Genomic DNA, 27,319 nt, shown 5'->3' on the forward strand with positions numbered 1-27,319 from the left:
AACATAAAGCATAGTGATTAATCACAAAAACAATATGTAATTATATATGTGTTTTCCGATGGTCTTAGGTGACCCCTGTGAAAGGGTTGTTCGACCCCCAAAGGGGTTGCGACCCACAGGTTGAAAACTGCTGCTCTACAGTGATATGGATTTTAACATACTGAAAGTTACATGTTCAACACCCTGGACATTGCCAATATGCCAAGAGTCTCAGAAAATGCGTGAAATGAAGAAGTGAGTTATTTCACTTCACCCCTCTCAACCTTTAGGGTCCAGCAACTCCACTCTGCCTAAAGCACCCACCATGCTGGTTTAAGAATGGCGTGTCCTTTATCCAAGTGTCCTTTTCACGCCTTCTCTCCTGTTACTTTTTAACTCCAGGTGATTCAGCTTATCACCCCTTCTGAGAAGCCTCTTTTGGGCTCCAGCTGCCCCTGTGGGCTTCCCTTCTCACAGAGTACTGGTTCAGTGTGTGGTGACTGTCTATTTAACCCCTCTCTTCAGTTTTACACAGGACAGAAATTCAAAGACAATTCAGATCTCCAACCACAGGACCTGCAGTGTTTGACGAGTAAAAAGAAACAGAAGAAAAAGTATCTGATTTATTCAAGTTTCTGTAATCTCCCTGAGAAACAAATCAGCGTCAGTACAGACCAGCACTGTCCAGCAGAACTTTCCGTGAAGATGGGAATGTCCTATAGCTGCGCTGTCCTCTTACATGGCTACCTGAGCAGTGAAATGTGGTCAGTGTGACCAGGAAACTGAGTTTTTAATCTTACATTGTTTAAAATTTAACTAGCTGGTATACTGGACAGCACAAGTATAGACCAGTTGACTGGGGGCAAATTGCTTCCAGAGGGGACACTTGCCAGTGTCTGGAGATAGTTTTGATTATCACAATCAGGAAGTGTATGCTCCTGGCATCTAGTGAGCAGAAATCAGGGATGATGCTGAACATGCTACAAAGCACAGAATAGCCCCTCACAATAAAAATTATCTGGCCTTGCCCTAGCCCAGTGATGGCGAACCTATGACACACATGTCAGATGTGACATGCGAACTCATTTTTTTGGTTGATTTTTCTTTGTTAAATGGCATTTAAATATCTAAAATAAATATGAAAAATGTAAATCTTTGTTTTACTATGGTTGTAAATATCAAAAAATTTCTATATGTGACACGGCACCAGAGTTAAGTTAGGGTTTTTCAAAATGCTGACACGCCGAGCTCAAAAGGTTCGCCATCACTGCCCTAACCGGTTTGGCTCAGTGGATGGAGCGTCGGCCTCCGGACTCAAGGGTTCCAGGTTTGATTCCGGTCAAGGGCATGTACCTTGGTTGTGGGCACATCCCCAGTGGGGGTGCGCAGGAGGCAGCTGATCGATGTTTCTCTCTCGTTGATGTTTTAAACTTTCTATCCCTCTCCCTTCCTCTCTATAAAAAAAATCAATAAAAATATATTTTAAAAAATTATCTGGCCCAAAACATCAGTTGTGCGGAGGCTGAGAAACCCTGGTCTAGACCATCTATAACCTGCCTTTGAAAAGGACAGACCCTTAACTGCACACCAGGAACTGGGATTGGCCAGAGGTCCTGGGCTGCTCCTAGAACAGATGGGCCTAGAAGGCTCCAGGAATGCCCCAAATCAGTCCCCATCAGTCAAACATCAAACATGTTGCTAAGCCAGTATGTGCTAAGCCGTGTGCCAGTGTCAGTACAAGACAAAGCTGGATCCTATCTTTAGCGAGGGGCTGCCTCCTCTCCTTCCATCCAGGCTCCTTCAAGGATCCTGGCAGAGGGGTGAGGCTGGTACAGGGAGCACTAAAAGGTCTTAGCAGTGAGCTCTTGCCTCAGGTTTATTTGTACAGATAGCACAGGAGGACACTAGTTCCATGCAGATAGTAGTCCAGGGGTCACACCAGTCCTCTGTCCTCACATCAGCAGACAGAGGCCTCCACTCCTGTGGAGCCTTTATGGGGGTCTGAGCACCTTTGGGAGCCTAAGCCTGAGTTGCAGCTGCAGCTGCAGCCTGAGGCTTGGTTTAAGCCTTGCCTTGGCCTTTGGCCAGGAGTACCTGAGACCCTTAGTGATGGGGACACAAGCACATTTCCCAAGTTTGGGGTGAATGATGTAGACAAGTTGACTGAGCTTGCAGCTGACCCTCTGGGATCTCAGCTTGACTTCCTTGGGCTTTATGAAGGCCTTGATAGCCTTGGCACGTGTGCTCATGGCATGAGTGTTGTTGACGTGCCTCTTCTTGTTGTGCTTTTCGGCAAAGCGTCTGTTTCTCAGGAACTTTGGATCTATTTCCTTCCTGATGCCTTTTCTGTGCCATTTTCGGAACTGGTTGTGCATGGTGTGGTTCCTGGGCTTGGCCAAATCTGCACTGAAGCCTGCAGCACCTGGGACCAGAAGAGTCAGCAGCGATCCTTAAGTTCATCTGTGTCTCTGGCCCCACAGGGTATCAGCTGCTTCCCTCATCCTCATAGGCGATGGCAATTCCTCGTCTTCCGCTTACGACTCCTGTCACTGGTGTCTGACCCAGCTGAGGCTGCAGCCCTTGCCAGCTCCGAGAACTAAGGAATGAGGCTGCAAAGAGAGGGGACTGAAGCTGAGTGGCCGGAATCCGGGAGAATTCCGATGGGAGTGGAGACTTGGCACGCTTACCTGCGGGGCTACTCTCAACCAGCTCCAGCTGAGGCCGTGGGGTCAGGGCTGAGCATCCAGGATCATTTGATGGCTTCCGAGCAGGCGGGGGTCGAAGCTCCCCAGTAATGAGTGACACATCTGGGATGTCCCACAGTTCCGATTCAGGTGGCGGGAGGGGCACGTGGAAGGGAGAGCCTAGGAGGGAAAAAGATGATCCATACTGGCGCCCTGATTCCAGGCCCCACCTGTTTCCAGCTCAGGCAGTGCCCCACCACTCACCAGGCAACAAGTCTGCGTAGTGTGTGAGGTGGGGAGCCAGGCCTGGAGATGGCCAGGCAGGGTTGCAGGCAGCCTCCAGCTCACATGGTGACAATACAGGCCGGAAGAAGCCACCAGAAGGCTGGGGAGCTAAGGCACCAAGAGGACAGGCCAACAGCACAAAGACATCCACCTCAGGGAAGTTGGCAAGCTTGGGAGGTGTGGGCCGCCCCAGAGCTAGCACATAGCTATGCTTGCCGGCAGCCCGAGTCAGGTTCCGCAAGTGTGCCAGTGCCTCCCGGTGTCGGGCCACGCCCAGCGTGCCCACCAGCAGCCCCACCACGCGAGCATCTCTGGCCCTCTCTACCAGATATCGTCTACGTGCCCTTAGCCGCCCAGCCCGGGCACCTTCATCACGGGTCCCCCCTGTGTCTGGGCAGCAGGAGGAGAAGGACCGCTCTGGTGCCCAGCCCAAGAGCAGCCGGCTCAGGTCAGGATCGAGGTCAGGGTCAGAGCTGGCCCCAGAGCCTCCCACATAGAAAGCATCATACTCTTCCAGACACCTTCCTGGGGCCAGCGGGAAGCGACGCCCAAAACGCTGCAGGGGTTCAGGCTCTGTATTGAGGGAGCCCGCTGGCAGGGGAAGAGCTGGGCTGGCGACAAGCAGGTCCGCGTACCGTGGGCGAAGGAGAGTGGCCAAGGCCTCTGGAAGAAGGAAGTGGTGTCAGGGTTGGGGCCTGGCAAAACAAGAGCTCCCCTGTTCCCCAGAAGACTGAGTGTGACCCAACGGCAAAGGCTGGGGTCAAGCCCACAGTGAGAACTCTCTGGGATGTACTGAAACGGGAAAATGAGCAACAAAATAGCGGACCCCCCCTCCCTGCATGCCCAGGCAAAACCCCTCACCCAGGGCGTGGGCGCAGGCCGGCTCGCTCAGCAGCGCCACAGGGGCGGTGGGGTCCGGGTTCTGGGCCTCGAAGGCTTGGGCGCAGAGCTCCAAGGCCACAGGACGCTGACCGAAGACGAAGGCCACCGGCAGCGGGCGGGCTGGAGGGCTTAAGCAGGCAGGGCCGAAATGCACAAGGGCCTGAGCTCCAGCTTGCTCCGCACCCAGCACATCCACACAGCAGCTGCAGGGGAGATGCCAGGGGTGAGAAAGGTTTCACCGGAGAGTTCCTGTCATCAGTGGGAAACGTGTCGGTGAAGAAAACGATGTGATGGAAAGACGCCGTCACTGCGAGGAGGGCAGTCATCAAGCATCACCAAAGAGCAACAGAGCCATTAGGGGCAGGCACTGTCCTGGCGGGAAAACACCACAAACCCTGGGTCCCTAGGCCTCCGTCCTGAAGCTCAACGTCACACCTGCCATAGGCTGTGTCCCCCAGAATGAACATTTTCGACCCCGTGGTCTCCTCCAGTCGTGCAGCCACAACCCCAGCATCTCCCAGCAGTTGGTCGGGGAACTGCAAGGCCACCTGTAAGCATAAATCGTGGAGTCAGAAACGGCCTCTCCTCCACCGAGGGTCGTCTCTTCAAGGAAAACCTTCCGGGAGTCCCCACCCACCCAACCTTCAAAGCCTCTCGTCCCAGAGAAGCGCCTCACCCCCCTCCCCCTCCATCCGCACAAAATCACCCCGAGACCCCATCCTATGGGCGACCCATCCGAGAGGTGAGCCATCCTCCCCAACCTGCCCTCACCCGCTGGCACGCCAGGTCACGGACAAACCCGACGACTCGCTGCAGCTCGTACACTCGGTCCAGGTCCGCGAGAGGCGTGAGCAGCCCCGCGGCCCCCGCCTCCCGCTGCAGCGCCGCCTCGGCAGAGCTGCTGAATGTAGACTCCATGAGGTACAGCTTAGGTGGCGGGAAGCAGCGGGGATCCCTCGGCCTCCGCGTCCTCAATGGGTCACAGTCCTTTGATGAGCGCGGGGAGCTTGAGACTCAGGCCACCAGCAGTGGAACAGCTAGTCGCGTGTCCAAAACTCCCATTCCTCGCTACACATGACCCAACCGGAGATTACTTCCGGGTCTCGAGGCGGGGCTGATAGCAATTTACCAATCTCAAACCAGCACGGCTCCGGCTCCCCAATCGTCGCCTACCAAACCGCCCATCGGCCTCACAGCACAAGGCCAACCGGAAGTACTTCCGGGGGAGATGCGGAGCCTTGTGGGTATTGTAGTTCCTCTAGCCCTCCTCGCCAGAGGAAGGGAGTTTTCTGGTTCAGCCCACTGCCCACTCTGAGAAACACCCATTCCCTGAAAATAATTACTCCAGTTTGAGCAACTCCAACTTGTCCATGGCTATCTCCTAATCTGCAGAATGGGGCTTGTAGCAATAGTACTCCTAATAGGACTGTTGGGAGTCTAAACAATTTAGACATAAAACCTTACAAGTAGTCCTTTGCATATTACTGAAAGCATTGCTATTACCCGCAGTCGGTCAGGTAGGCAAACATTGAGTATTACTGTTCACAAGGCACTATACATCCTCAGAGTTTACAGTTTTTAGAGTAAGAATTGTCCCATTTTATAGGTCAGTAGGCTGGGATTCAAAGAAGCTGTCTGTCTAATAAGACACAGCAAGTCAGTGGCACAATCTATCAAACCTAGGTCTGATTTCAGAAGCTGGGCTTTTGACTTCTCATTCTCCTAGCTCATGTGCTACACTGGTCATGGGGGAGGGGCAGAAAAGGAGGAAGAAGCACTGGTTAGCATGTAGTAGGAGAAGAGAATTGAGAAATCAAGAGTAAGGTGAGACTCGAGCAGGGGCAGTGGGACAGAGTGGCCTCAGGGGATGGCACATGAACGGCTGGCATGGGAAGAGATTGATTGAGGATGAAGAATGGACACAGAATTTGTGCAAAAGTTGGGAAAAGAACAGGGGAAGAAATATCAAAGTAATCGGTTCTATCATCTCTAAGGAGACTCAGGTTCACGACAGGGTGGGGAGAACCCAGGCCCATTCTCAGATCTCACTGAGGAGAAGGCTGGGGTGCCTGAGAGGCAGCCCAGATGTAACTGTGACTGAGGAGACAGAAAGGAAGGGGACCCTGCAAAGGGAGAGCAAGTGACAGGAGCTGTCCCTGGTGCTGACCAAGCTCTGACCATCGAGTTGGGGACTTAGGAGTATACAGACATTAGGTCCTGCCTTCCTTTTCCTCTGGGGTCTGCAATGCCTCCTCCCACAGATACTCAGTTCCACTTTCTATACCTCTCACCAACCATGTACAAGTTTGGGTGCCTCCATAACCCCACACCAGAAACCCATCCTGAAACTCAAAGCCACTCTCCAATTCTTCCCTCCCAACTAGACCCAGCCTAAGTCCCAAGTCCTCTACCTCAGAAGCCTCCCATTTATATCAGAAATAAAACTTCCTGCCCAGCCAGCATGGTTGAGTGGTTGAGCAACAATCTATGAACTAGGAGGTCACGGTCAGGGCACATGCCTGGGTTGCAGGCTCAATCCCCAGTGGGGGGCATGCAGGAGGCAGCTAATCAACGATTCTCTCTGATCACTGATGTTTCTATCTCTCTCCCTCTCCCTTCCTTTCTGAAATCAATAAAAATAATTTTTTTTAAAGAAATAGCCCAGCAGGAATGGCTCAGTGGTTGAGCATTGACCCATGAAACCAGAGGTTACAGTTCAATTCCTGGTCAGGGCACATGCCCGGGTTGAGGGCTTGATCCCCAGGAGGTATACAGGAGGCAGCTGATCAATGATTGATGATGTTTCTCTCTTACTGATGTTTCTCTCTCTCCCTCTCCTTTCCTCTCTCTCTATAAATCAATAAAAACACTTAAAAATAAAATAAAACTTCTTTCATGCAGCCTTCATGGTCCCATTCTCCCAGCTTAGCATGGTTAAGTATAGACTAGATCAGCCTTTGTTTAGACAGAACAAGGCAGAACTAGGGACTCAGTACTCAACACTGTTGATTAAATAAATGTATGTATTCATGAACATGGAACTAATTTAAAGGGGAGAGGGTGCTGATACTACTGCAATCCCCATCCCACCCCAAGAGCAATGGCAACATTCTGAGTGGCTCTGGCAGTATCTCTCCCACCCTAGGAGCTGGAGGTTGGCTCTACCAGTCCCTATCAAGGCCCGGGTCCAAGCATCCTCCCATCCTCATCCCAGGCGTTCTGGGTCATCCAGTTAGGTGGCGATGGCAGTAGAAAGGAAGCAGCGACAATGGTGCAGTGAGGGTCCAGGTTTACTCTTTGGGGATAGGGAGGAGTGAGGAGTGGGTGGGACGGGAACGCCCCTCAGTAGTCGGCTGTGTAATCTGTGCCATGTAGTCCCCTGCACAACAGTGTGAACTCCTTCACCATCTCCTTTACCCGCCTCTTGTTCACTCGCTCGCTGAAGGAGAGAAGGGAGACCAGGTTAGCACCATCCACCACTACTTCATCTTCTCTTTCAGACCTGAGCCCAGGCCCCACCAGCTCTGCTCACCGAAGGATCTGCTGGCTGAAGGTGTCCTTCTGTTCAGGGCTGAGGCGGGCAGAGGGAAAACCAGGTGGCTGCAGTGCCTCCTTGATCCACATGCTCAGGAGGCTGAAGCAGTGTTTGTTCAGAGCAAATAGGATGTCGGCAAAGCAGTCCATGAGGCTGCGGGAGGCTTGGCCCCCAATGGCCTGAGGAAGACAGGTTCTCAGTACCAGGGCCTGTCCTTTCTGCAGCAAGGGCATGCCCCCCCACCCCCACCCCCTCAGACAGTTCCTCTGCCCAACTGCATATGACAAGTGAGTGCTGCTTTTTGAGAGCCAACTCTGACAACTTTCAGACATTTAAATGAGGAAAAAACAGAATCAGAGAGTTTATGGAACCAAAGGCTCAAGATTCCCAAAAGGGCAGCTGCCACAGAAGCAAGGGCTACCGTACCCACATCAAGCGCCCCCCTGCTCCATCTCACCTCCAGCACTGCTATGAGCAGCATACGGCCATCCTCCTGTACTACCTTTCCCACGGGTTCTACTTCCCCACATCGAGGCAGTAGCTCTGTCTGCAGAGGATAAAGAGGCCTGTCAGCCCAGCTCCTTCAGTATACCACACCCCTACCCTCTGGAGTCCCAGGGGTTGGGGGAGGGGGGGGGTCAGGGGCAGCATGGGACTCACAAAGAAGCCACAGGAGGCCTTGACAGTAGGTGCCTCAGGGAACTTGAGGGCCAGCACAGCTGTGGGAGAGGCAGAAGCAGATCAGATAGAGCCTGAGGATCCTCCCAAGGGGGCCCCAGGCCTACTTGTCCAACTACCCCACTTACCACACTGGAACACAGCTTTGACATCCAACCGTTCACACAGGAACAAATCTGGCTTCCGCTTCAGAGCCTGCAGGAGGTGGAGCTGGTAAGCCCAGCCCCAGCCAGCTGCAAAGACCACCCCCCCACTCACCTGCCACCCCAGGGCCCAACTTCACGCACCACAGGTAGATGCTGTCAAAACCAACTACCCAGCCATCTCTGGGGACACAAACCATCCCAGAGTTCCAGAAGCCAGGAGAGGAGCAGCCAAGGAATGCTGTGTACATGTACGTGTATATGAATGCACAGTGTATATGAGAGAGGTGGGAGGTCGTAAGGCAGATAGATAGCTTGGGTCCCAAGTTACTCCCTGAGCAAACACCTTCCCCTCTCCCCTCCATCAGGGCCAGATTCCTGCAGGCTCAAGTACCAGCAGGGATTTCTCTTGATTCATAGAGGCAGTTTAGGCCCTCTGTATTTATTAACAGAGCAGCAGGAAGAAGAGATGGCAACTGGATGTGGAACACAGTCCAACAGCCTCCTCCCATGTCCTGTCACTCCCCAGACACCCTTTAGATCAGAAAGAGGAAAACTAGAGTAGGAGCCTTGGAGCCATGGCCCTACCTTTTACCTAGGATACCCTGTGTCCAGGGCCATCACAGCCATACCCAGCCCAGGATCCGTGTTGCCATGTGGGGGAATGGATGGAGTACAGGGGGCAGAGAGCCCGCCCCAAGTGGTACCAGGACATGACTGGCACATCCCCAGGTCACAGGAGATGCTCTGCACAACTCCAGCAGTCATCAAATGCTGCTGTTCCCCAGCAGCCTCCGAAGGCATAACACACAGTCCCCTAACTCTCCAGCCCCTCACATACCTTCCAGTCTGCCATATTCACTCACACGCATCCTCATGGAAACACCCTACTCACCCTCAAACACACTTCCCTTACACACACACACACTCCCCACATTTGCAACGCACCCTCACTTCATATTCACACACTCAAACTGCCACATCCCCAAACCAGCTCCACACCCACACCCTCAATCTATCAATCTTCCAGCACGTGTACTCTCTCAACACATCCATCCACAAATACACACTCAAACACCCTCACCCACAAAGATACACCCTCACAGATACCCACACATCTATTCATCCAGGCCCAGAACACTCCCTATTCCCCACGCCTTTTACCCTGCCCCCCAAGCAAACTGTAAGTTACAAAACAGTTAGAACCGTGCCGCTTTTGCGCACCATTATATCCTCAGCACCTAGCAGAGTATCAAGCATGTATTACACAATAAATATTTGTGGAATGATTAATAAAAACCCCCACATTATTTACCTTTACCCACAGGACCCCCCCAACCTGCAGAAGCCCCCTAACACACAGAACTCCCATATGCTAACCTCACATTCCCACAGCCCAATACATACCTTTTCCAAAACACACATACCCTAATACAGACCTACCGATACCACAATATATATACCTATCCTCCATAATACACATTCCCACAGCCCAACATGCACATGCCTCCAACACATATCAACATTCAAAATCCATCAATGCCTAACACACATCAACATAAAACACACACCAACACACATATCCACATGTCAACTACAAATCCAACATAATACTCATACTACTTACAGCAGTTACATGATTTCTGTTCTCACCAAACCAAACTCAAAACATACAAAGTTCCGACACACTTATACACACATACAACCTAACACAGTCTCACAGTGGAGCCAGCACCCCGCCTCCCAGAAGCAGCACAACCTGTCCAGCAGCCCGGCTCTGGGCTCTGGGCTCCATGGAAGCACATTCATCTCAGCCCCTCCCTTCGGAGCCTACCTCTCAAGAGTAGGCTGGAGGCACTGAGGCAGGCAGTTCCCGGCAGGAGCACGGGGACAATGAACCCCAGGCCCTTGAACTTCAGTTCTACCCCTGAACTTCTTGGGCACCCCAGCCGCACAGGAGCTGCTGGGCACAGTGACCACCCCCTCCTTTCCCAACCCCCACCAGGCCAGCCCACTGCCTCCCTTCGGGGTCAGCCTCTCCCTGGTCTTTGTAGAAGACTGAGCTAGCTGAGGCAAAGGGGCACTAAAGGAGGATGTTGGGTTGTCAACTTCCACGGAAACAGATGAAGAAACTCTATTCAACTGAACAGAAAAAAAATTTGTCAACAGAAAGCTAAAAATAGGCTTAAATTGAATTTCAACATAAGAGAAAGAGAAAGAGAGAGAACAGAACGTGAATGAATAAAACTAAAACACACCTGTGCCAGGAGTTGCATAAATGAATCAACAATATCAGGATGATCCCTGGGCCCTAAAATATAATAAAGATGGAACTTAAGAAAAAATTATACAAACAGCAACTCAACCTCATATAGTTATGTGGGACTGAGAGCCTGCAGGGAGACAGCGTGGGGGCACATGAGCAGCAGGAAGCAAGATAAAGAAACAAAACATACAAAAACCATGAACTGGGAGAAGCCCAACAGAAAGAGACGGCAAAGTGAAGGACGGGCCTGCCCCAGTTCCCTCCCAAGGGGCCTTCCACCTACTCCCCGCTCCTCTAGGTCAGTCCCCCAAGTTGTCCTGTGGTGCTGGAACAATGCTGGACTCCACAGAGCTGAAGAAACAGCCCCTGAATTCTTGCTTCGGCTTCTGGCAGTTTGGGGTGGCCCTAAGCTGCTTCCCCATCACTAGCCATCCGACAGGAGGGCAGAGCTGGTTGGTTCTTGGAGACTGGCTGAAGGCCCTGAAATGGCCAGGGAACAGAACCTGAGTGGGTTCCCCCTCACTTCAATGGCCTTAGTGCTCTTGGTCTGGCCAAGGAAGGGAACCTACTGGGTCCACTTAAACCAGAGGGCTCCTTCTTGGGGAGGGCAGTGCCCAATATGCAGTGGGGATGGCCAGGCAACCCATTGGCAGGGCCTAGGGAAGGAGACTGCCTCTTGAGGCCAAAAATGAAAGTCCCACCCAGCAAAGCCCCTCCACATGGACAAGGCCTCAGCAGAGAGCCAGGCTCAAGCTGAGGACCAGCTCCCACCACCAGCCCACATGACGAAGGGAACCCAGTTAACGTGTCGCCCCATGGTGCAGTGGAGGGCAGAGCCCGAGGAAGGGAGGGCAAAACTGGGACAGCATACAGGTGAGGGGACCATCCTGTCCAGCAAGACAAAAAACAAGTCCAACAAATAGGATGCTGGACACTATTCTGCCTCCAGTTCTGATAACTGTGGCAAGGACACGGCATGCGTCTGGAGCTCCTGCCCAGGCCACTCCCCTCTCAGTTGCAGACACTGCAGGAACACCTGCCTGAGACACCACTAAGGAGCTGTGTGATCTTGCGCAAGCCACAAACACTTGGTTTCCCCACTGTAAAGCAGATAATAATCTCTTCCTTGTTTCCTTCTCCAGGCCACTGATAAAGCCCGCCCCTTTCACATCTGAACCCCGAGTTACTCAAGTCCTGGAAAGTGAGGCCTGATGTGCCCCATGCATGGGTCACACTGCAGACAATAGGTTTGATATTCAACAGTCGCCCTGCTGGCTTGGGCCAGACAGTGAAGGAGAAAGATTCTGAGGTCAGGGAGCCCTCACCCTCCTTTCTTTAACAGTGTCTGGTACCTGCTCCATGCTGGCCTCATTCTGGACACTGGGGATGCAGAGAGAAGAGACCTAGCCTTGTCCTTCAGGGGCTTAGTTTAGGGAGAGGGAGAGTGACAGACGTGAAGACTGATTATTGAGTGTAACTGGCGCTGTATCAACAGTGTGTACATGATGCAGTTTCAGCAGGAAGTTAGATTCAGAGAAGCTTCTGAGGAATGATGCATGGGTAAGGTGTGAAGGAATGCGAGCTCACCCAGTAAAAGAGCTTAGGGTACTCCTGAAAGGGAGCAAGGCATAGGGATCAAACGGGACATGATAAGGGAAGAGTCAGTGTGGCTGGACAGCTGGAGTCATGGGGACACTGGGAGGAGAGGACGGCGAGAGGTATGCAGGCGCTACACCATGTGGGTAGGAATGGGATGAGGGCAATTGGGAGCAATGAAAGGGTTTTAAGCCAGGGAGGGAAAATGCTCAGATTTGTGTTTTATAAAGAACATTACAGCTGCAGGGTGCAGAATGGATTGGAGAGAAGGGCAGATGCCAGGAAAACCAGTCAGAAAATTGTTGAGGTAATCCGGACACCCTATACCGAGACTTTGGACATAGAGGGTGGGGAGCAGGGGACAGACTGTGGGATAATAGGGGGCAGGACCACCAAGACTTGTCTCCAACTAGATAGGAGGAGTGAAAGGAGTAGAGTTGAGGATACCCACATCTGGCCTTCTGGCTCAGCTCTCTCCACACTTTGGACCTACCCAGAGCCCACCACAGCAGAGGCCAGTGTCATGTGACCAGACACCAAGGACACAAGCAGAGAGCACTCTGGCTCCAGCTGAGACCCTTGGTGAGCCTCAATCCTGCAACCACGAGTCCAGGCACGATTCATGAGGCTGCTGGAGAGCAGTGAGTTTCATTTCCAAGTTAGAAGCCTGATTAGACAGCAGGGGAAGCTTGGAGCTCCCTTTTGCCAATTCTCTCAGGCTAAGGGCCAGTGAATGGGGACAGGGGGTGGGACCACAGCCATAGGCTTTTGGCCTGGAAGGGAATAAACTTTATGTGTAAAAGCCCCAAGCCAAAGGCCCAAAAGATGCTACTTAATGCCCACAATAATCCTATCAAATATAAGAAATCTCCATTTCACAGATATGGAAACAAAGGCTCTACAAAGGTAAGTGACTTGCCCAAGGTCACACAACTAGTTGGTGGTGATGAGCTTAGAATCTAGGTGTGCCTGATTTCAAAGCCCATGCTCTTTCTACTTTTCATTATATCCCAAAGAAAAGGAGCCAGCCTGGTACCCAAGCCCCTCAGAGCTTCTGGCCCCATCTTTCCCATCATCCAGACTGGCCCTTAGCCCAGCAGGCCAGTAGAAGACATCATTCACTCTCTTATCCACTTCAATCTAAGGTGTCAACTATTTGCAAGGTTGACAATTATGCTGTGCTTGATCCCGTAAGTTTCCCATCAAGTCCCATGTGCAACTCAGGGGACAGAGGAGAACATAGTGGCAGCTTTGGCTCCCCAGTCAGGGAAGCAGAGGCAGTGGCAGTGGCGGCGGCAGCAGAGACCCTGGTCAGGACCTACCTTGCTGGAAGAGAGTGAGTGTGACGGAGGTGACGAGCAGGAAGAGGGCCTCGATTGGGGGAAAGTGGGCAGGCTCGTGGGCAAAGATGTGGACCAGCTACAACAAAGCAAGGAATGCTGGTCAGCTGAGGCCCTGCATCCCTGGAATGCAGGTGAGGACCTCTGGCAGGGCAATCATCAACCCACTCCACCCACCTACCCCATCCTGGTCAGACAGATCTCTAATTAGGATGAAATCCAGAAGACTGTTGTCCCAATCAGAAGGCCCACCTGTCGAGTGAGGTCAAGAGCAGAGGCCTGGGGGATGGTGCTGTACATCCGACCCAGCATCTCACACAGCTGTGGCACCATGGGGGCAAAGTCATCCAATAGCGTCTTAACAGACTTCTCGAAAATAGCGCACACCGCCTTGGGGGGAAGCAAAGGGGCCCATGAAAGAGAAAAAAATATTGTATTATAATCATCAAATTTGCTAAGACACTAGATCTTAATTATTCTAACTACTAAAAAGAAATGCTAATTATGTGACACGACAGAGGAGCTAATTATGGCTATAATGGCAATTTTATCATGTTACAATATAGAAATGTATCAAATTAATATGTTGTAGACCTTAAATTTACACATTGTTATATGCCATATATATTTCAATTGAAAAAAAAGAAAAAGAAAAGGGGCCCTGGTCAGCAAGTCACAATAGGCTGGAACAGAATGGAGGCCTGGCACAGAGGAGGCCTGGAAGGGGCCCTTACCTATGAGCCTTGCCTGGCTCTGCGAACCAAGGAAGGTAAGGAAGTCTCACCCTCACCCTGAAAGGCAGGAGGCAAAAAGGCCCTTTTCAGAGGGGCACAGATGGAACTCTGTAACTCTTCCTACTCACATCTCCACTATTTCCTCTCAGGGAGCAGCAACAGCAACAAAATCCTGAGTTAAAAAGAGACCAAAGGCAGGTCTCTGATGCGAAAGTGGATCCCTGGCTGTCACTCAGCCACATCATAGTCCTTTGGTTGAGCATTTCCTGTGATACTGGGAAGTTCTGAATGCCTTCCCAGAGGATTCCATGTATCTATGGAAAAGGATTTGCCTCCTTTATTTCCTCAAGACCATCGCAGGCTTAAGAGGGGCAGCAATACCTTCCTCCTGCTCCACCTCTGAGAAAAGGCACCATGGGGCAGAGAGCAAGGGTTGGGGCTCACCTCCACCACCTGGGCATCATTCAGCCACTTGCTCAGCACCTTCTGGATAAGCTGGAAGACCTGCTGCAGCACCACTACCACCTGCAGACACAGGAAGAAGATGCCCCCACAACCACTGTCACCCACTGGAGAAGGACCTGGTAGCAGGAAGTAGGCCAGGAGTTCAAATTCAAACCTATTACCCCAGACTGCGTATTGAAGATTCAATGCATGGGACCCTGGCAGAAGGAGTGTTTGCTCAATGCACTATGAATGAAAGAGGATATTTGAGTACTAGGGATCCTCTTAGAAGAAGCCTCAAATTGTAAAGCAGGGATATTATGAGTGCTTTATAAGATTACTAAATTGTAAGGGGTATTGAGTCGGTGGAGGTGAGGAAGGTATACAGGGGATAAATGGTGATGGGACAAAAAAAAAAAAAAGAGGAAAGAAGAAAAAAAAGATTACTAAAACTTTGCAACTTCTTCTCTATTTCTGCTCAGTAAAACTCTTAGTGCCAAAAGCCTACAGGCTTGCCCTAGATAGGCTTAGAGTAGACAGCCCAAGGGATGCATAATACGGGCAGCTTATGCAGGAGCAGAGCGCAGAATGAGGTCCTGGGAGGTGAGGGAAGGCAGGATGATGACTACCATAGAAGGGGCTCTGTGGCAGAGATTTAATCTGGAGCCAAAGAGTAACTGAAACTAGGGTGGGGAGTTGAGCAGAGGGGCCAGGACACTGTGGCTCCCTTCTCTTCAGGAGACACACTAAAGGGGGTACAGGGAACAATGATCAAAGCAGTCCATCACATTTGTACAAAACTTCACAGTATGCAGAGTACTTTCGCTCAAGACCATATCTGCTACCCAACAGTTCTATGAGATGAGCAAGCCAATATTCTGATGTTCACAGTTTTGAGTGGGAAGCTAAAGCTTGCCCCAGATCAAATAGCTTATAGTGGCCACCCAACACCCTGTGCCTGCCCGAGCTTACCACAGCATTTATCACACTGCTTTGTGACAATCTGTTTACATGTATTTCCTCTACATTGGGAGCAACTCGAAGGTAAAAACTATTACATGCAGAGCATGTGCCGTAAGCATCCTTGGTGCCCACAGGGAACAGTGAATGCTGAAGTAGAAAGGCCCTGGAATTAGGGGTTAAACAGGGGCCCATAATCACATCACTTAGGGGTTGAAAGATAATGTCAGTGTCCGTTATGGGGTGGGGAACCACAATGACATCATCCTAGTTGGGCTGGGGACAAAGACACCACCCACAGGGTGAGATAATGACATCACTCCCCAGAGAGAGGGAGGCAATGATAAGATCGTTCACAGGACCAAATGCATCATGCCACAGGGGACAATGACAATATTACCCATAGAATTGGAGGTGACAATGACATTCCCACAGGGTTGGGAGGTGGGGGCAATGGCAATGACAACATCACCCACGGGGTTGGGTCCCTGCGGCACTGGCAGCTTCCGGAGCTCAGAGCCTTCATGATCATCCTCATGATGACTGACATCCAGCGTGGTGAAGAGGTTGGAGAGAAGCCCCAAGATGTGGACAATGGCCAGCTTGTTGGAGGGATTAGGCTGTGGGGAGAAGAGAACCAAGTTCTGGATCTTCCAGTCCCAGCTTGGCCCCCTGGCCCCAGCCCTGGCTGCCAGCTCCAACCCTATCCCTCAGCAGCATAATCTACACAAAGGGTAGCCCCAGAATCCCACCCCTGCTCCTCCCTGGCCACACACACACACACACACACACACACACCAGCTCTCACTCACTATCTCCTCTGCCAGCTTCTCCAGCTGCTGGATATAGGGCGAGATGAGCGAGTGCAGGTTCTTAAGGATCTCCTCCACCTGCAGGGCTGACAGCAGGAAGCCCAATGCCTGCATCAGCCACATGCACTGACTTGTCTGTGGGACAGAAGATGGAGGGTCAGTCCTGGATACATCTGGTTGTGGATGGGAGAATGAACCAACTGGAAAGCTTCCAAGAACAGAGAGTAAAGAACAAGGCAGAAGACAGGATTTCTGTGGGTTCCTGCAATATCCCCAGGGAGCCCCCTAGAAACTTTTGAGCTCACCTTGTGGATCTGTTTCATTAGCACATCCTAGGGATAAAAAGAAGAAATACTGTATCAGAGCAGTGCAGAGTGTGCCTGAGGCCCAGGTCCTCCCGGGGCCCCTGCATACCTGGGAGACTGCCACGATGTTGGCAGCATAGGGTGGCAGGTCATACTTGCATTCTCGGCAGATCTTTTTGAGGGTGGACACAGAAGAGACAGAGAGCTCAGGATTGCCTAGGGCGTGCAGTACAAGGGGAAGAACGCTGTTGATCATGACGGGGTGGTCAGCCAGCCATTCAGACAGAGCTCCTGGAGGAAGAAGGGAGAGAGAGAGAGGAAAGGATAGTTGAGGCAGACCATGTCCCTGTGAGGCAGGCAGAGCTGCCGGGCAGGGTCGAGTTGCAGCCCCAATACAGAGCACTGTTCATTCAGAGGACTGAATGGGCAAATATGCATGCACATGATCAAACATGATCCTTAAAGCTGAGAAGCAGGACTAGCCTCACTGAACTGCAGCTCAGTACACTCACTAGGAAGGACCCTTACATGTGCCAGGACAGTTAGTGGGCTGCAAAACCAACTGTGTGTGTGGCCATGTGTATCTCTCATTTTGGATGGGACCCAGGAGGCTGGCTGTAGCAGGGGATGGGTGCCTATGGCTCTAGAATGTGCTCATGGGTGTGTACCAGGTCTCACCAATGGTGAACATGACGGTATCCGCCAGCTGCACGTTGCTGATGCTGATCCGTGGGATGAGGCCAATGAGCCCAGGCACCACATCAGAATAGTTGACATCAATGGTCTCTGCGATGGATTGGAAGCCATAGAGCAGGGCTTCTGTGTGCTGGGGAAAGAGGGTGCCACTGGCTTGGCCGAAGAGCAGGGTGCGACAGATCTAGGAGGGCTGAGGGAATCAGGCTTGAGGGGTACCTGCCAGGAGTAGGGCTCCTCTGAGCTGGTGAGCAAACGGCCCAGCTTGTCATAGAGGTTGCTGAGCAGCTCGGCCCCCAGCATTTCATAAACATACATGAGCGTGTCTGAGATGTCCACCCTGAGAAGCAGATGAAGACCTTGTACACAGCCTGGATCTTGCCCCCAAGCCCAGGAACCCACCCTGGTAACCTCACAACCATGTAAAAGTACCTAGAAAATAGAGAAAGGAGCCCCAGGATTCAGGAAGCCTGTGCTTGGGCCCCTCCCCTCATTGCCTTCATTATTTCAGGACTCCACTTAGAGCTAGGATTGACCTGCTACCATCACCTGTAAATTCGGAACTGCTCCTTCTCATCTGAGGACCAGAATCCATATTCCTCATCAGGAGGGAACTGGGCCTTGTGCAGAAGCACATCCACCAGCTGGAAGTAGACTGGCCTGTACACTTGCTGGTACACAGCCTGCTTCTCTGCCTCAAAGGACAGAATGTCATCCTGAGAGCCAGGGAAGAGTATTAGCCACCTCACCAGCAGCCACAGAAGCCCATTAGCCACCTTCTTCCATCATGGCCCCCTCCTACTGGAGGTCACATAGACACACCTGCAGTGTATACCAGAAGGTGAGTGTCAGGGAGCTGGTGGTCTCATTGACAGGATAGTGGCCAGGGATACCCGTGCAGAACATGATCATGTTGACAAGGGCCAGGAAGCTCTGCCAGTGCTCCACTTGGTCAAGCAAGGCCCTTGGAGGAAGGAGATATAGAAGGTCACTCAAGAAGGCGCCATAACCTCCCCTCCTTACAGTGCCCTGCTATCCCATCCCCAGCTGCTCCACTCCTCACCGAGAGTGGTTCTCGCCCAGGGCCACAGCAATGCGACAGATGCCATGGGAGGTCTCCATGTCCCCATTCTGCACTGCCTGTCGCAGTTGCTCCTGCAGTCCCAGCACCAGTGGGATGAGTTTCAGGAGTGTGTTCACATACCTGGAGGCATGAGGGGAGGAGACGCATCAGAGCTGTCTGCCCATCCCTCACCAGATTTGAAAGAAAGGTACATTCGCCCAGTTTTCCATTCAAGTCCCCCTCCTCACATCAACTCCAAAGCAAAAGAGAGATCAGGGCCTACATGGCAGCTGCCCATGTTAGGAAGAAGCTTAGGTCAGAGACCTCCAGGAAAACTCTGGAAAGGAAGTATAAGGTCAGTATTATGGGTTGAATTGTATCTTCCTATTAGAATTGATGCTGGAATGCATTAAGACTTTGGGGGAGATTGAATAAGTCTTACCCTCTAGTTCCTAGTACCTCAGAATGTAATCTTATTTGGAAATAGGGTCAATGCAGATAAGGTCACAGAGTAGGGGGGCTCCTAATATGACTGGTATCCTTAAAAGAAGGCATCCATGTGAAGACTGAGGCCTACAGGGAGAATGACATGTGATAACAAAGGCAGAGATGGGAGTTATACAGCTCATGCCAAGGAATACCAAAGGTTGCCAGCAAACCACCAGAAGCTAAGAGGAGGCAAGGAAGGAATCTCCTATAGGTTTCAGAGGGAGCTGATACCTTGATTTCAGACCTCTAGCCTCTACAAGTGTGAGACAGTAAATTTCTGTTGTTTACCCAGTGTGTGGTACTTTATGACAGTAGGTCTAAGAAACAAACACAGATACTGTTTGGGGAGACTGGAAAGGATGGGAGATAGAAGAGTTAACAGGAACCATGTTAAAGACTTTAAAAGGCAGCAACAGCTCCTACAAGCATCAATCCCCATTTTCCACTTCACCCCCTACCAAACCCTGACTCCTATATAATCTGGTAGCAGTAAGAAGGGAAAGCAGATGATGAACTCAGCGAGAGCTAGGGCAAAGTGAACAGGACTTGATGATTAACTGGATGTGAAGATGGGAAAGAGTCAGGGAAAACCCTCAGGTTACTGACTAAACAACCAGGTAGATAGTAGGACTATAGTCCTGGAGGGGTGGGTGGAGAGGGACAGTACCAAATTTAATGAGAGGCTGAGGGCAGTAAGTTCAGTGTTAGGCATGTTGAATCAGAGGTACCTGATGAGATATGCAGGTAGAAGTGTCCAGAGAGTTGGCTATAAAAACATGAAACTCAACAGAGAGGTTAGAGCAAGAGACATAGATGTTGGAGTCATCAGAGAAGAGCTGGTAATTGAGGTTATAGGAGTAAATGAGAACTGCTCAGGAAGAAAGTGTTGAATGAGAGAAGACGTCCAGGTCAGAGCCCAGAAGCACAATGACCCCTAAAGGAGGGGCAGAGGACCCTAAAGGAGGGGCAGAGGAAGCACAGTACACAAAAGAGACTGAGAGAAGGCTAGCTCCCTCCCACTGGTCTCCTCCCCAGTAGCCTGCTCTGTGGAGACAAGATTAAACAGAGGAAGTGAGTGACACTCTCATCGGGGAATCAGATGCTTGGGACTCCTCTGCTGTCAATCATGCCGTCACCATACCAATCTATGGAGACGAGGTAGGGAGAAACTGCGTGCCCAGGAGTTCAACATGGACTTGCCTCAAGCAGGTTGTTAGGTAAGTAACCTAATAACCTTAGGGGTAAAATGTGGACAGAGGCAACCAGTCCAATATGTTGGTCTTCTCCACACACCCCTTTTGGTGAGATAAGACGTCCATACCAGGATATCTCAGACCAGAGACAGCCCCAGAGGGCGCTGCCTAGAGACAGCTGGGATAGCTTCAGTCTCATGACCCTGACACAGGCTGTACCACCAGACAATGGGCACCTTCAGGCCAGATCTGGCACAAAGAGCAGGGGCAGGGCCAAGGCCAAGATCCCTGAGTTCCCAGCTGCTGAGATGGGGGCAGGAGGTAGTGCCCTGCCCCCTAGCACTCCCACTGCATTCCAAAGCTGCTCACACCTGCCAAAATTCTTGTATACAATAGGTCCTCAATAATTTTCTTAATTTCTCTTATCTGAGCTTTATAATAAGATAAATCAAGGACAATATAGCCCAGAAGGACTCAGAGTATTACTCAAGGTCATATAGCAAGTTAGAGATAGGTTCCAGGCTGAGAAAGGCCCTTATACTGCTGTAGGTCTACATCTCTTTCAGGGTCCAACCTGAATTTCCTCAAAGGATCTATACTGATCTCAGCCCATATCTCAAGTCCTAACTGATGGGGGCTTCCAAAAGCCCAACTCACCTTCTCTCCTCCCCCAGTCACCAATGAAAAGCTTTTCCAGAATTAAAAACATATTGGGGGGGGGGGGCATTTCAAAGGAGAGTCAGGCAAGTAGCAGCAGTTGTGGAGGAGAGGGAAAAGGGTGGCAAGTACAAGCTTAGTCAAGGGGAGGGCTGATGTCAGGAAACCTGGGTGAGGCGGTGGATGGATGACCCAGAAGTCAAAACCACTGAAGGTGACTTTCTCAAGCCAAAGCTAAGAAACTAAGACTACAACACAGCAAGGTCCAAACTCAAACTCCAAGCTGGGTGCAGCCCACCCACTGGGGAAACTCTTGCATAGATTTCTTATCCCTGGGCACCTGTGCCTGAGACTTGTGAGTAGACAGGAAAGCACACCCAAAGCCCCTAAAGTTTGGGGAGGGAGATAAGAGAGGATGTCTTTAGTGCCATGGCTGAGACTGGGTTCAAGTGGGCTGATTGCAGTTCGTTAGCTGGAGCTGCTGGGGCAGGGCTGCTGGGACTCCTTAGCTGCCACTCACACTGAGCTCAGCCCAGACCTGCAATTACAGATCCAGGAGCAGAACTGAAAAGGGGAAGAGTTGCTAAGCAACAAAGGGAACTGCAGCCAATAGGCACTTTGGAGGCTGTGTGCTTTCTCACTGGCTTCTTGCTTGCTCATTGGTTCATAGAAGAAGAGGCATCAATTACCTGCCAAGCCCTAGAGACTGGCTGGGCGGGTAAACCTGGGTGTAAGGACATCCCACATCACCCAGGCACTGGCCCTGGCCAATTCCCCTGACCCAACTGTCTGAGCCTAGCCAGCACTTGAGCTCTGGCTTCCAAGGAAGGCCTTGACCTGAGACTTGCTACCCACCTTAAGTTGAAAACGTGGGAAACCAGGGGAAAGGCGTCATAGTAACTGCTAATGCAACAATGATACTAAATACTAGCAAATGCCGTTTCTGGAGTACACAAGAACCATGCTAGGCCTTTCACAGACCTCCTCTTATTTAATCCTCATAACAAAATATTCTTTACAGAATACCAGGGACAGGCCCTGTGTACATTATTCTAGTTAAATAATTAAAACTCTGTGAGGTCAGTATGATCACATACATTTTACTAATGAAGAAACAGGTTTACCCAAGGTCTCAGATCTAGTAGATGGACCGTCTGGGATTCAAGCTCAGATGTGATGAACTGCCAAGGCTAGTGCCATTAACCACTCCCCTATGCTGTCTCGTTCAGTGTTATTTTCCCCTCCAATTCTGCCAGGGGTTCCCAAAGTCCCATCTCTGAAATGTTAGTGTCAGGCCTCCAGTCTTCCCCCGGCCAATTCACCTTATTCCAAAAATCTCATCATGCCATTTTCTCTGCTTAAAATCCTTTCATATCTTTACATCATCCTCAGGATGGAAACTGAAATCTTAAACTGACAAGATTAAGGCTGATAAGGTCCTACATGATCTGGGCCCAGATCTCCTATAACCGGCCCTTAAACCCTGCTGTCTAGTCATACCCGTCATCTGTCTGAAATGTCCTCGCCATATCCATCACCTCCATCTGACTAACTCTTACATAGCCTTCAAAGAATAACTCAGTTGTCACCTTTTCTGGGCAGCCCTTCACAACCCACAGACTTGGTTCTTACAGCCCCTCTGCTCTCTCCATTAGAGTATTCATCACGTTGACTATACTTGCCCATTCATGTATCTACTAGGTTATGAGCTCCTGACTTGCAAAAATCAACTCATTTATCTTTATGCTCCTAGTCCTCACTACAGGGCCCAATGCACAAACAGGTGCACAGCAAATGTTTGCTGAACACCTTACTACTCTCATTTTCTTCTGAGTCCTTGAATGTGCATGGTGTGTCCGACACAGGTCTTTGCACCTGCTGTTGTTTCTGAAGCTTGTAACATTCCCTACTCCCCCAACCTCTTCCACCCCTTGTCACTTTGGCAGCTCCTACTTTTCATCTGTTCAAAAAATATTGAATGCTACCAAGTGCTGCAGGCACAATATGACCAAATAAAATGACAGAGTGCCTTCCTCACAGCGCTGAGAGGCTAATGGGGAGATACACATTAATTTATAATGAAACCATGTTATGGACTAAGAAGGAAAAACACTGGGAGCTCTGAGATAAAAAGAATAGAAAACACCAAACTTAGTCTTAAAAATCATGAAGAACGTGAAGTTTAAACTGAGACAGAAGTGATGTGTCAAGTACATGCGATGGTTCAGAGCCTGGAAGGAGCATGGGACATTCAAGGAATTGAGAGGACTGTGAGAGTGAAGAAAGCAAGGAGATCGGCATGAGATGAGGCTAGAGATGTCATATTGTGCAGCACCTCTGTGAATCAAATGAAGGACCCTGAACTTGCCCCTATGAGCAGTGAGAAGCCACAGAAGGGTTCTGAGATGAGGCTAGAGATGTCATATTGTGCAGCACCTCTGTGAATCAAATGAAGGACCCTGACCTTTCCCCTATGAGCAGTGAGAAGCCACAGAAGGGTTCTGAGCAGAAAGGAAATATTGCATACTCATTTTCAAAAGATCACTCTGGCTGCTGGGTGGACAATGAAGGGAGGGTACAAGAGTAAAAACCAGGGGATTAGCGAGAAAGCTCTACAATAACCTGGGGAGAGGTGATGACAGCTTGAACTAGAGTGGTGGCAGTGGAAATGGAAAAAATAGATTTGCAATACGGTCAGGGGCAGAACAGCCAGAACTTGGCTGAGAGAAAAAAGAGAGTCAACTATTTTAACTGAATAATTCATTGGATGGTTAGTTGTCTAGTGTCTGTCTGTCTCCCTCTCTGAACCATGGGACAGGAACCATGTCTTGATTGGTTCCCTGCTGTATCTCCAGCATAGGACCATGCATGCAGTAGGCACTCAAATAGTGTTTACTGAACAGATGGGTGGATAGATGCATGGATGGCCAAGCAGACTGCCCCACTCTGGGAAGGTGGGGACCAGCTCACCTCTGGGCATCAGGCTGTGAGATGGCATTGACAATGGCCTCCACACTGCTGTCGAAGAGCTCTGAGTCCTGCAGAGCAGCGAAGGCGGCCTGAATGAGAGCCTCACAGTCCTGCAACGGCACCTCCAGCTGCACCCAGCTGGAAAAGCACTTGAGTACCTTTTGACGCACACAGCTGGGTGAGCTGGGCTGCTGCAGCAGCTGCTCCAGCAACGGGAAGACAGCCCCACACTCCACGGCCAGGCTGGCCCGCACCAGGCCTTTGCGATACTGGGGCAGGCGGCTGGTCTGAAATTCCTCAGGCAGCACTGTCAGCAGCTCCAGCAGAGCCAGGCAGCGCCCCTGGCCATCCACCGGTGAGTCTTCAGCCTGGAAGAGTCGTACCATATCTGCCACAGCACATGGCCAAGCGTCAGGCATCATGCTGAGAGCTAACGAGGCCAGCGCCACACACAGCCGAGTCAGCACAATCTTGGAACCACTGGCAAAGCGAGTGATCTGAGTGAAGAGCTGCGCCTTCAGACTTTCATATTGGTCAGTGGGGATGTCACTCCAGTAGCGAGAGATCTTGATGTGCAGGGCACTGGCCCCAAAGTACTGGATCTCAGGCACCTTGTCAGGCTGTAGTAACTGCCAGCTGAAGTGCCAGGCCTGTGGGGAGACCTGGGCCTGCATCAGCCACTTCTGAGCCAGGTTCTTGTTCTCAATGTTGGGGTCGTAGTAGAGCTGGTGCAGCGCCTGCAGGACAGCACAGGATTGAGCAGGTGCTGGCCACCCTGGATCCTGCCAGAGCCCAGAAAACAGGGTGTGATTTGGTCCCGCAATACCGCTCTCTCTTTCTGACTTGGGGGGGCCTGAACAGAAAGGGAGAGCTCAGGGCTCTGCAGTTTCCTGGGCCCAGGGTCCTGCCATATTTTGAGAACCTGAACTTTCTTCATGCTCTACTATATCCTCTTCTCCTTATAGCAAAACATTATGGATTCAAAGAGTGAACCTCCACAGGATAGCGCACACACACACACATACACACACAAAGAGGAGGCTGAGCTCATCAAAGGGGAGGCATGTGAGGTAAAGGGCAAGGCCCAGGTGGAAGGAATGGCTCCACAGGGATGAAGCTAAGCCTGAGAAGAACATGAAACAGCCTGAGGGGCCCTGACCCTCCCAGGCACAGCTGTTCCAATCAACTCCAAAAGCTCCATTTAGCTCCCCCAGGATCATCCCTAGGTCACTCCAGATGCTGGCACCACAGCCAGTGTGAAATCTGAGAAGGACTAAGACTTTGCCAGGCAGCCCTTGTGCAGAAACAAAGTGGAGAAGGGGATGAGAAAAGCCCTCATAGAGCGCCTGGAAGATCCACAGAACTGGTCCAGAGAAGTCTTAGCCTGCTGCCCTGGCAAGTGCCCAGCCTGGAATTCTCAACTAGCTGAATCCCCAGGGTCCCCATTCCCTTGGGACTTCACACAGCAAGAAAATAGAGGTTTATCTCCCTGGTAGCACACGGAACAGTGCACCACCATGCCAACACTGCCCAGCCCCATGGGGTGGAAGAGTGAGACCAGGCCTCTGGCGGCCTCAGCAGTCCCCATCCAAGTAGGCTTAGCCCTATCTGTCCCTCTGACCGCCAGTTACAGCCACTGTTGCTGTTTGGCTGCTCCAGGAGGCAGAGAACAGAAGCCGAAGGGACGCATCCTCACCGCTGGGTATGGCAAACAGGGCTCCAGAGTAACAAATGAGTATCCGCAGCTATTCCTCATTTCCCATCAGGGCAGCCCCACCTCCCCATTAATCCTGGGGGGTGGAGGAGGTCATTCTGCACTCCAGGCCTCTGTGGGCGAACCCAGAAGAGAACCAGAGAAGTAGTGTCCAAAAGAGATGGACTGGGCAGTCTGGGAGGGCGTTGGCAGGAAGCTTAATGGGCAGGTGGGTAGAAAAGAACCCTGAGGCTGCCAGCAGAACCAGACCCCTGGGACCCAGCGCAAAACAAAGGGGGCCCAGCAAGGCTCCTGCCCGCCTTCGTCCAATCAAGGAAGGACCCTTCTCCAAGAGAGGCTGAAAACAACCCAGACTGTTTTAGTCCCCGCTTATTTTCTGAGCCCCTGGCTCAACAAAGAGGGTCCAAGACGGCTCAGCATCGGCATGGTTCCTGGGGACTGAGCCGCAGGTCTCCTGGGTTCCTGGGTTCCCACTGCACTGGAGCTGGAGAACAGCCAGCCTGGCTGCAGGTCTAAGCCAACAGACACCCGAGTATGTCTCCACAGAGGACCCATGTCTGAGGAAAGCCACATACAGCCCCTTACGACACTGTTAACACTGCTGTCCTGCCTGCCCCGAGACAGCAAATGCCAGGTGTCCTGGGGGCACCAGCCCAGCGGGCACCCAGCCCAGGCCTGGGCTCTGGCCTTCGCATCGGTGCCCAGAACTTCTGCTCTGTCACCGGAGTGCCCACCCCGGGGCCCTCATACCTTCTCCACGTTCTCCACAGTGAAGTCCAAGGCTGGTGCTGCTCCAGCCCCTGCAGCCCCCGGCTGCTCCTCCCGCCGGTCCATCTCGGCTCCTCCCCAGCAGGGAGGGGGACCCTGACCTGACTCCTGCCCCAGCCCCTTGGCTGCCGGCCCCCTGGCTAGACCCCGGCTTGAGGGCCCAGGGAGTGGTGTGGTGACAGGGGACCCAGGATGGGCATGGCTGCCGAGGCCTCCCCACCTCGACTGGGGGGGAGGGGGCTGGCCAGAAACCAAAAGGGGTGGTCTTAGGAGGAGATCCACTGAGTGGGGTGCCGAGGGGGAGCCCTCAGGGAGGAGTTCTCAGGCGGGGGTCCCAGTGGTAGGTCACGACTCTGTTTCCAGAATCTACGAGGAGGAAGTCATAGGGGAGGGAGGCCTGTGGGGGAAACCGAGCCCCAGCCCGTGAGAGGTCACAGGGTCGATGGCCTGTACCCACAACACCCTCGTCGGAGTGCGCTCCCGGGTCCTACGAGGAGGTCACTGGGGTGGGAGGTCACGAGAGAGAGAGAGCCCTTGGCGGGTTACGGAAGGCGTTCCAACGAAGCGCGGAGGTGCAGCATCGACACTCTGGGGCGAAGAGTCCGTAATGTTGAGGGGCGGTGGCAGATCCCCTCCGCTGGGCCCGGCCCTCACTCTTCTCACCGCCCGGCTCCGGCCCCGCTACCGCCGCTGCCTCCGCCCCAGTGACTGACAGGCTAGCCGGCCCGGCCGGGACGGGGCGGGGACCTCAGCGAGGCGCGGGCTGCCCCGAGCGCCTGTTCCCGGCACCGCCGACTCAGGCGCCGACCCTCCCCCGCGCCTGCCCTGACCCGACCGGCCCGGCACCGCCCGGCTCGGCCCAGCGGAACTGCGCGGAAACTCATTCCGGGTCTTTGGGCCTGTCCTCGTGCCAGCCCTCGCGCCCCTGATCAGGCGACGGAGCGGCGCGCCGCTCGAGGCCCCCGCCGAGCCAAGGTCCCGTCGCTACGCACCCTGGGAAATGTAGTCTATACTGCGCCTAGCGGGAGGGCGGCGCCTCGCGGCGGAGGCCGGGAGCACGTGGGCTGGGGCACCGCGGGGCCCCGGGAGCCCCAGGCTTACCAGGGCCGACAGGCACTCCCAGTCAAAC

General features: G+C 52.2%; 3 protein-coding genes across 10 annotated transcripts; all 3 read right to left on the minus strand.

Moving 5' to 3' along the window:
- Positions 1–1,396: 1,396 nt before the first annotated feature.
- DPH2 (diphthamide biosynthesis 2) lies at positions 1,397–6,273 on the minus strand. Of its 3 annotated transcripts, XM_036352367.1 has the most exons (6): positions 4,602–6,273; positions 4,266–4,378; positions 3,810–4,033; positions 2,928–3,611; positions 2,667–2,843; positions 1,397–2,588 (listed from the first exon to the last, which is right to left on the minus strand). In XM_036352367.1, exons 1-6 carry the CDS (start codon positions 4,746–4,748, stop codon positions 2,464–2,466), a joined length of 1,470 nt encoding a protein of 489 aa, XP_036208260.1. In that variant the 5' UTR covers positions 4,749–6,273; the 3' UTR covers positions 1,397–2,463. The 3 variants fall into 3 exon arrangements, with proteins under 3 accessions (XP_036208260.1, XP_036208259.1, XP_036208261.1); XM_036352366.1 differs by having other exon boundaries at positions 1,397–2,843; XM_036352368.1 differs by lacking the exons at positions 3,810–4,033; positions 4,602–6,273 and having other exon boundaries at positions 4,266–4,344.
- LOC118675111 (60S ribosomal protein L29-like) lies at positions 1,971–2,354 on the minus strand. The gene has a single exon (XM_036347297.1). It carries the CDS (start codon positions 2,352–2,354, stop codon positions 1,971–1,973), a length of 384 nt encoding a protein of 127 aa, XP_036203190.1.
- An 829-nt stretch (positions 6,274–7,102) lies between the features above and the next one.
- IPO13 (importin 13) lies at positions 7,103–27,028 on the minus strand. 6 transcript variants are annotated; one of them, XM_036349823.1, is made up of 21 exons: positions 26,173–27,021; positions 23,709–24,490; positions 18,400–18,540; positions 18,159–18,300; positions 17,886–18,052; positions 17,556–17,676; positions 17,322–17,469; positions 16,753–16,934; positions 16,644–16,670; positions 16,339–16,473; positions 16,003–16,146; positions 14,567–14,647; positions 14,251–14,436; positions 13,641–13,778; positions 13,371–13,467; positions 10,445–10,497; positions 8,172–8,238; positions 8,026–8,084; positions 7,823–7,912; positions 7,363–7,544; positions 7,103–7,269 (listed from the first exon to the last, which is right to left on the minus strand). In XM_036349823.1, exons 1-21 carry the CDS (start codon positions 26,254–26,256, stop codon positions 7,173–7,175), a joined length of 3,123 nt encoding a protein of 1,040 aa, XP_036205716.1. In that variant the 5' UTR covers positions 26,257–27,021; the 3' UTR covers positions 7,103–7,172. The 6 variants fall into 6 exon arrangements, 5 of the variants coding, with proteins under 5 accessions (XP_036205716.1, XP_036205717.1, XP_036205718.1 ...); XM_036349824.1 differs by having other exon boundaries at positions 23,709–24,445; positions 26,173–27,019; XM_036349825.1 differs by lacking the exon at positions 26,173–27,021 and adding an exon at positions 25,405–25,647 and having other exon boundaries at positions 23,709–24,445.
- Positions 27,029–27,319: the final 291 nt, after the last annotated feature.

Source organism: Myotis myotis, unplaced genomic scaffold, assembly GCF_014108235.1.
Source record: "Myotis myotis isolate mMyoMyo1 unplaced genomic scaffold, mMyoMyo1.p scaffold_m19_p_2, whole genome shotgun sequence".
NCBI lineage: Eukaryota > Metazoa > Chordata > Mammalia > Chiroptera > Vespertilionidae > Myotis > Myotis myotis.

Excerpts from the sequence above, each read along its gene's own strand:
- IPO13 (XM_036349823.1), bottom strand. The coding sequence starts at position 26,256 with ATGGACCGGCGGGAGGAGCAGCCGGGGGCTGCAGGGGCTGGAGCAGCA. Across the intron at positions 16,147-16,338 it reads AGAAGCTGGCAGAGGAGATA|CCTAATCCCTCCAACAAGCT; the intron begins GTGAGTGAGAGC and ends TTCTCCCCACAG. Across the intron at positions 10,498-13,370 it reads ACTCACTCTCTTCCAGCAAG|GGCCCAGGGATCATCCTGAT; the intron begins GTAGGTCCTGAC and ends ATTATATTTTAG.
- DPH2 (XM_036352366.1), bottom strand. The coding sequence starts at position 4,748 with ATGGAGTCTACATTCAGCAGCTCTGCCGAGGCGGCGCTGCAGCGGGAG. Across the intron at positions 4,034-4,265 it reads GGGGACACAGCCTATGGCAG|CTGCTGTGTGGATGTGCTGG; the intron begins GTGTGACGTTGA and ends TCTCCCCTGCAG. Across the intron at positions 3,612-3,809 it reads GGCCTGCGCCCACGCCCTGG|AGGCCTTGGCCACTCTCCTT; the intron begins GTGAGGGGTTTT and ends TCCTTCTTCCAG.
- LOC118675111 (XM_036347297.1), bottom strand. The coding sequence starts at position 2,354 with ATGCACAACCAGTTCCGAAAATGGCACAGAAAAGGCATCAGGAAGGAA.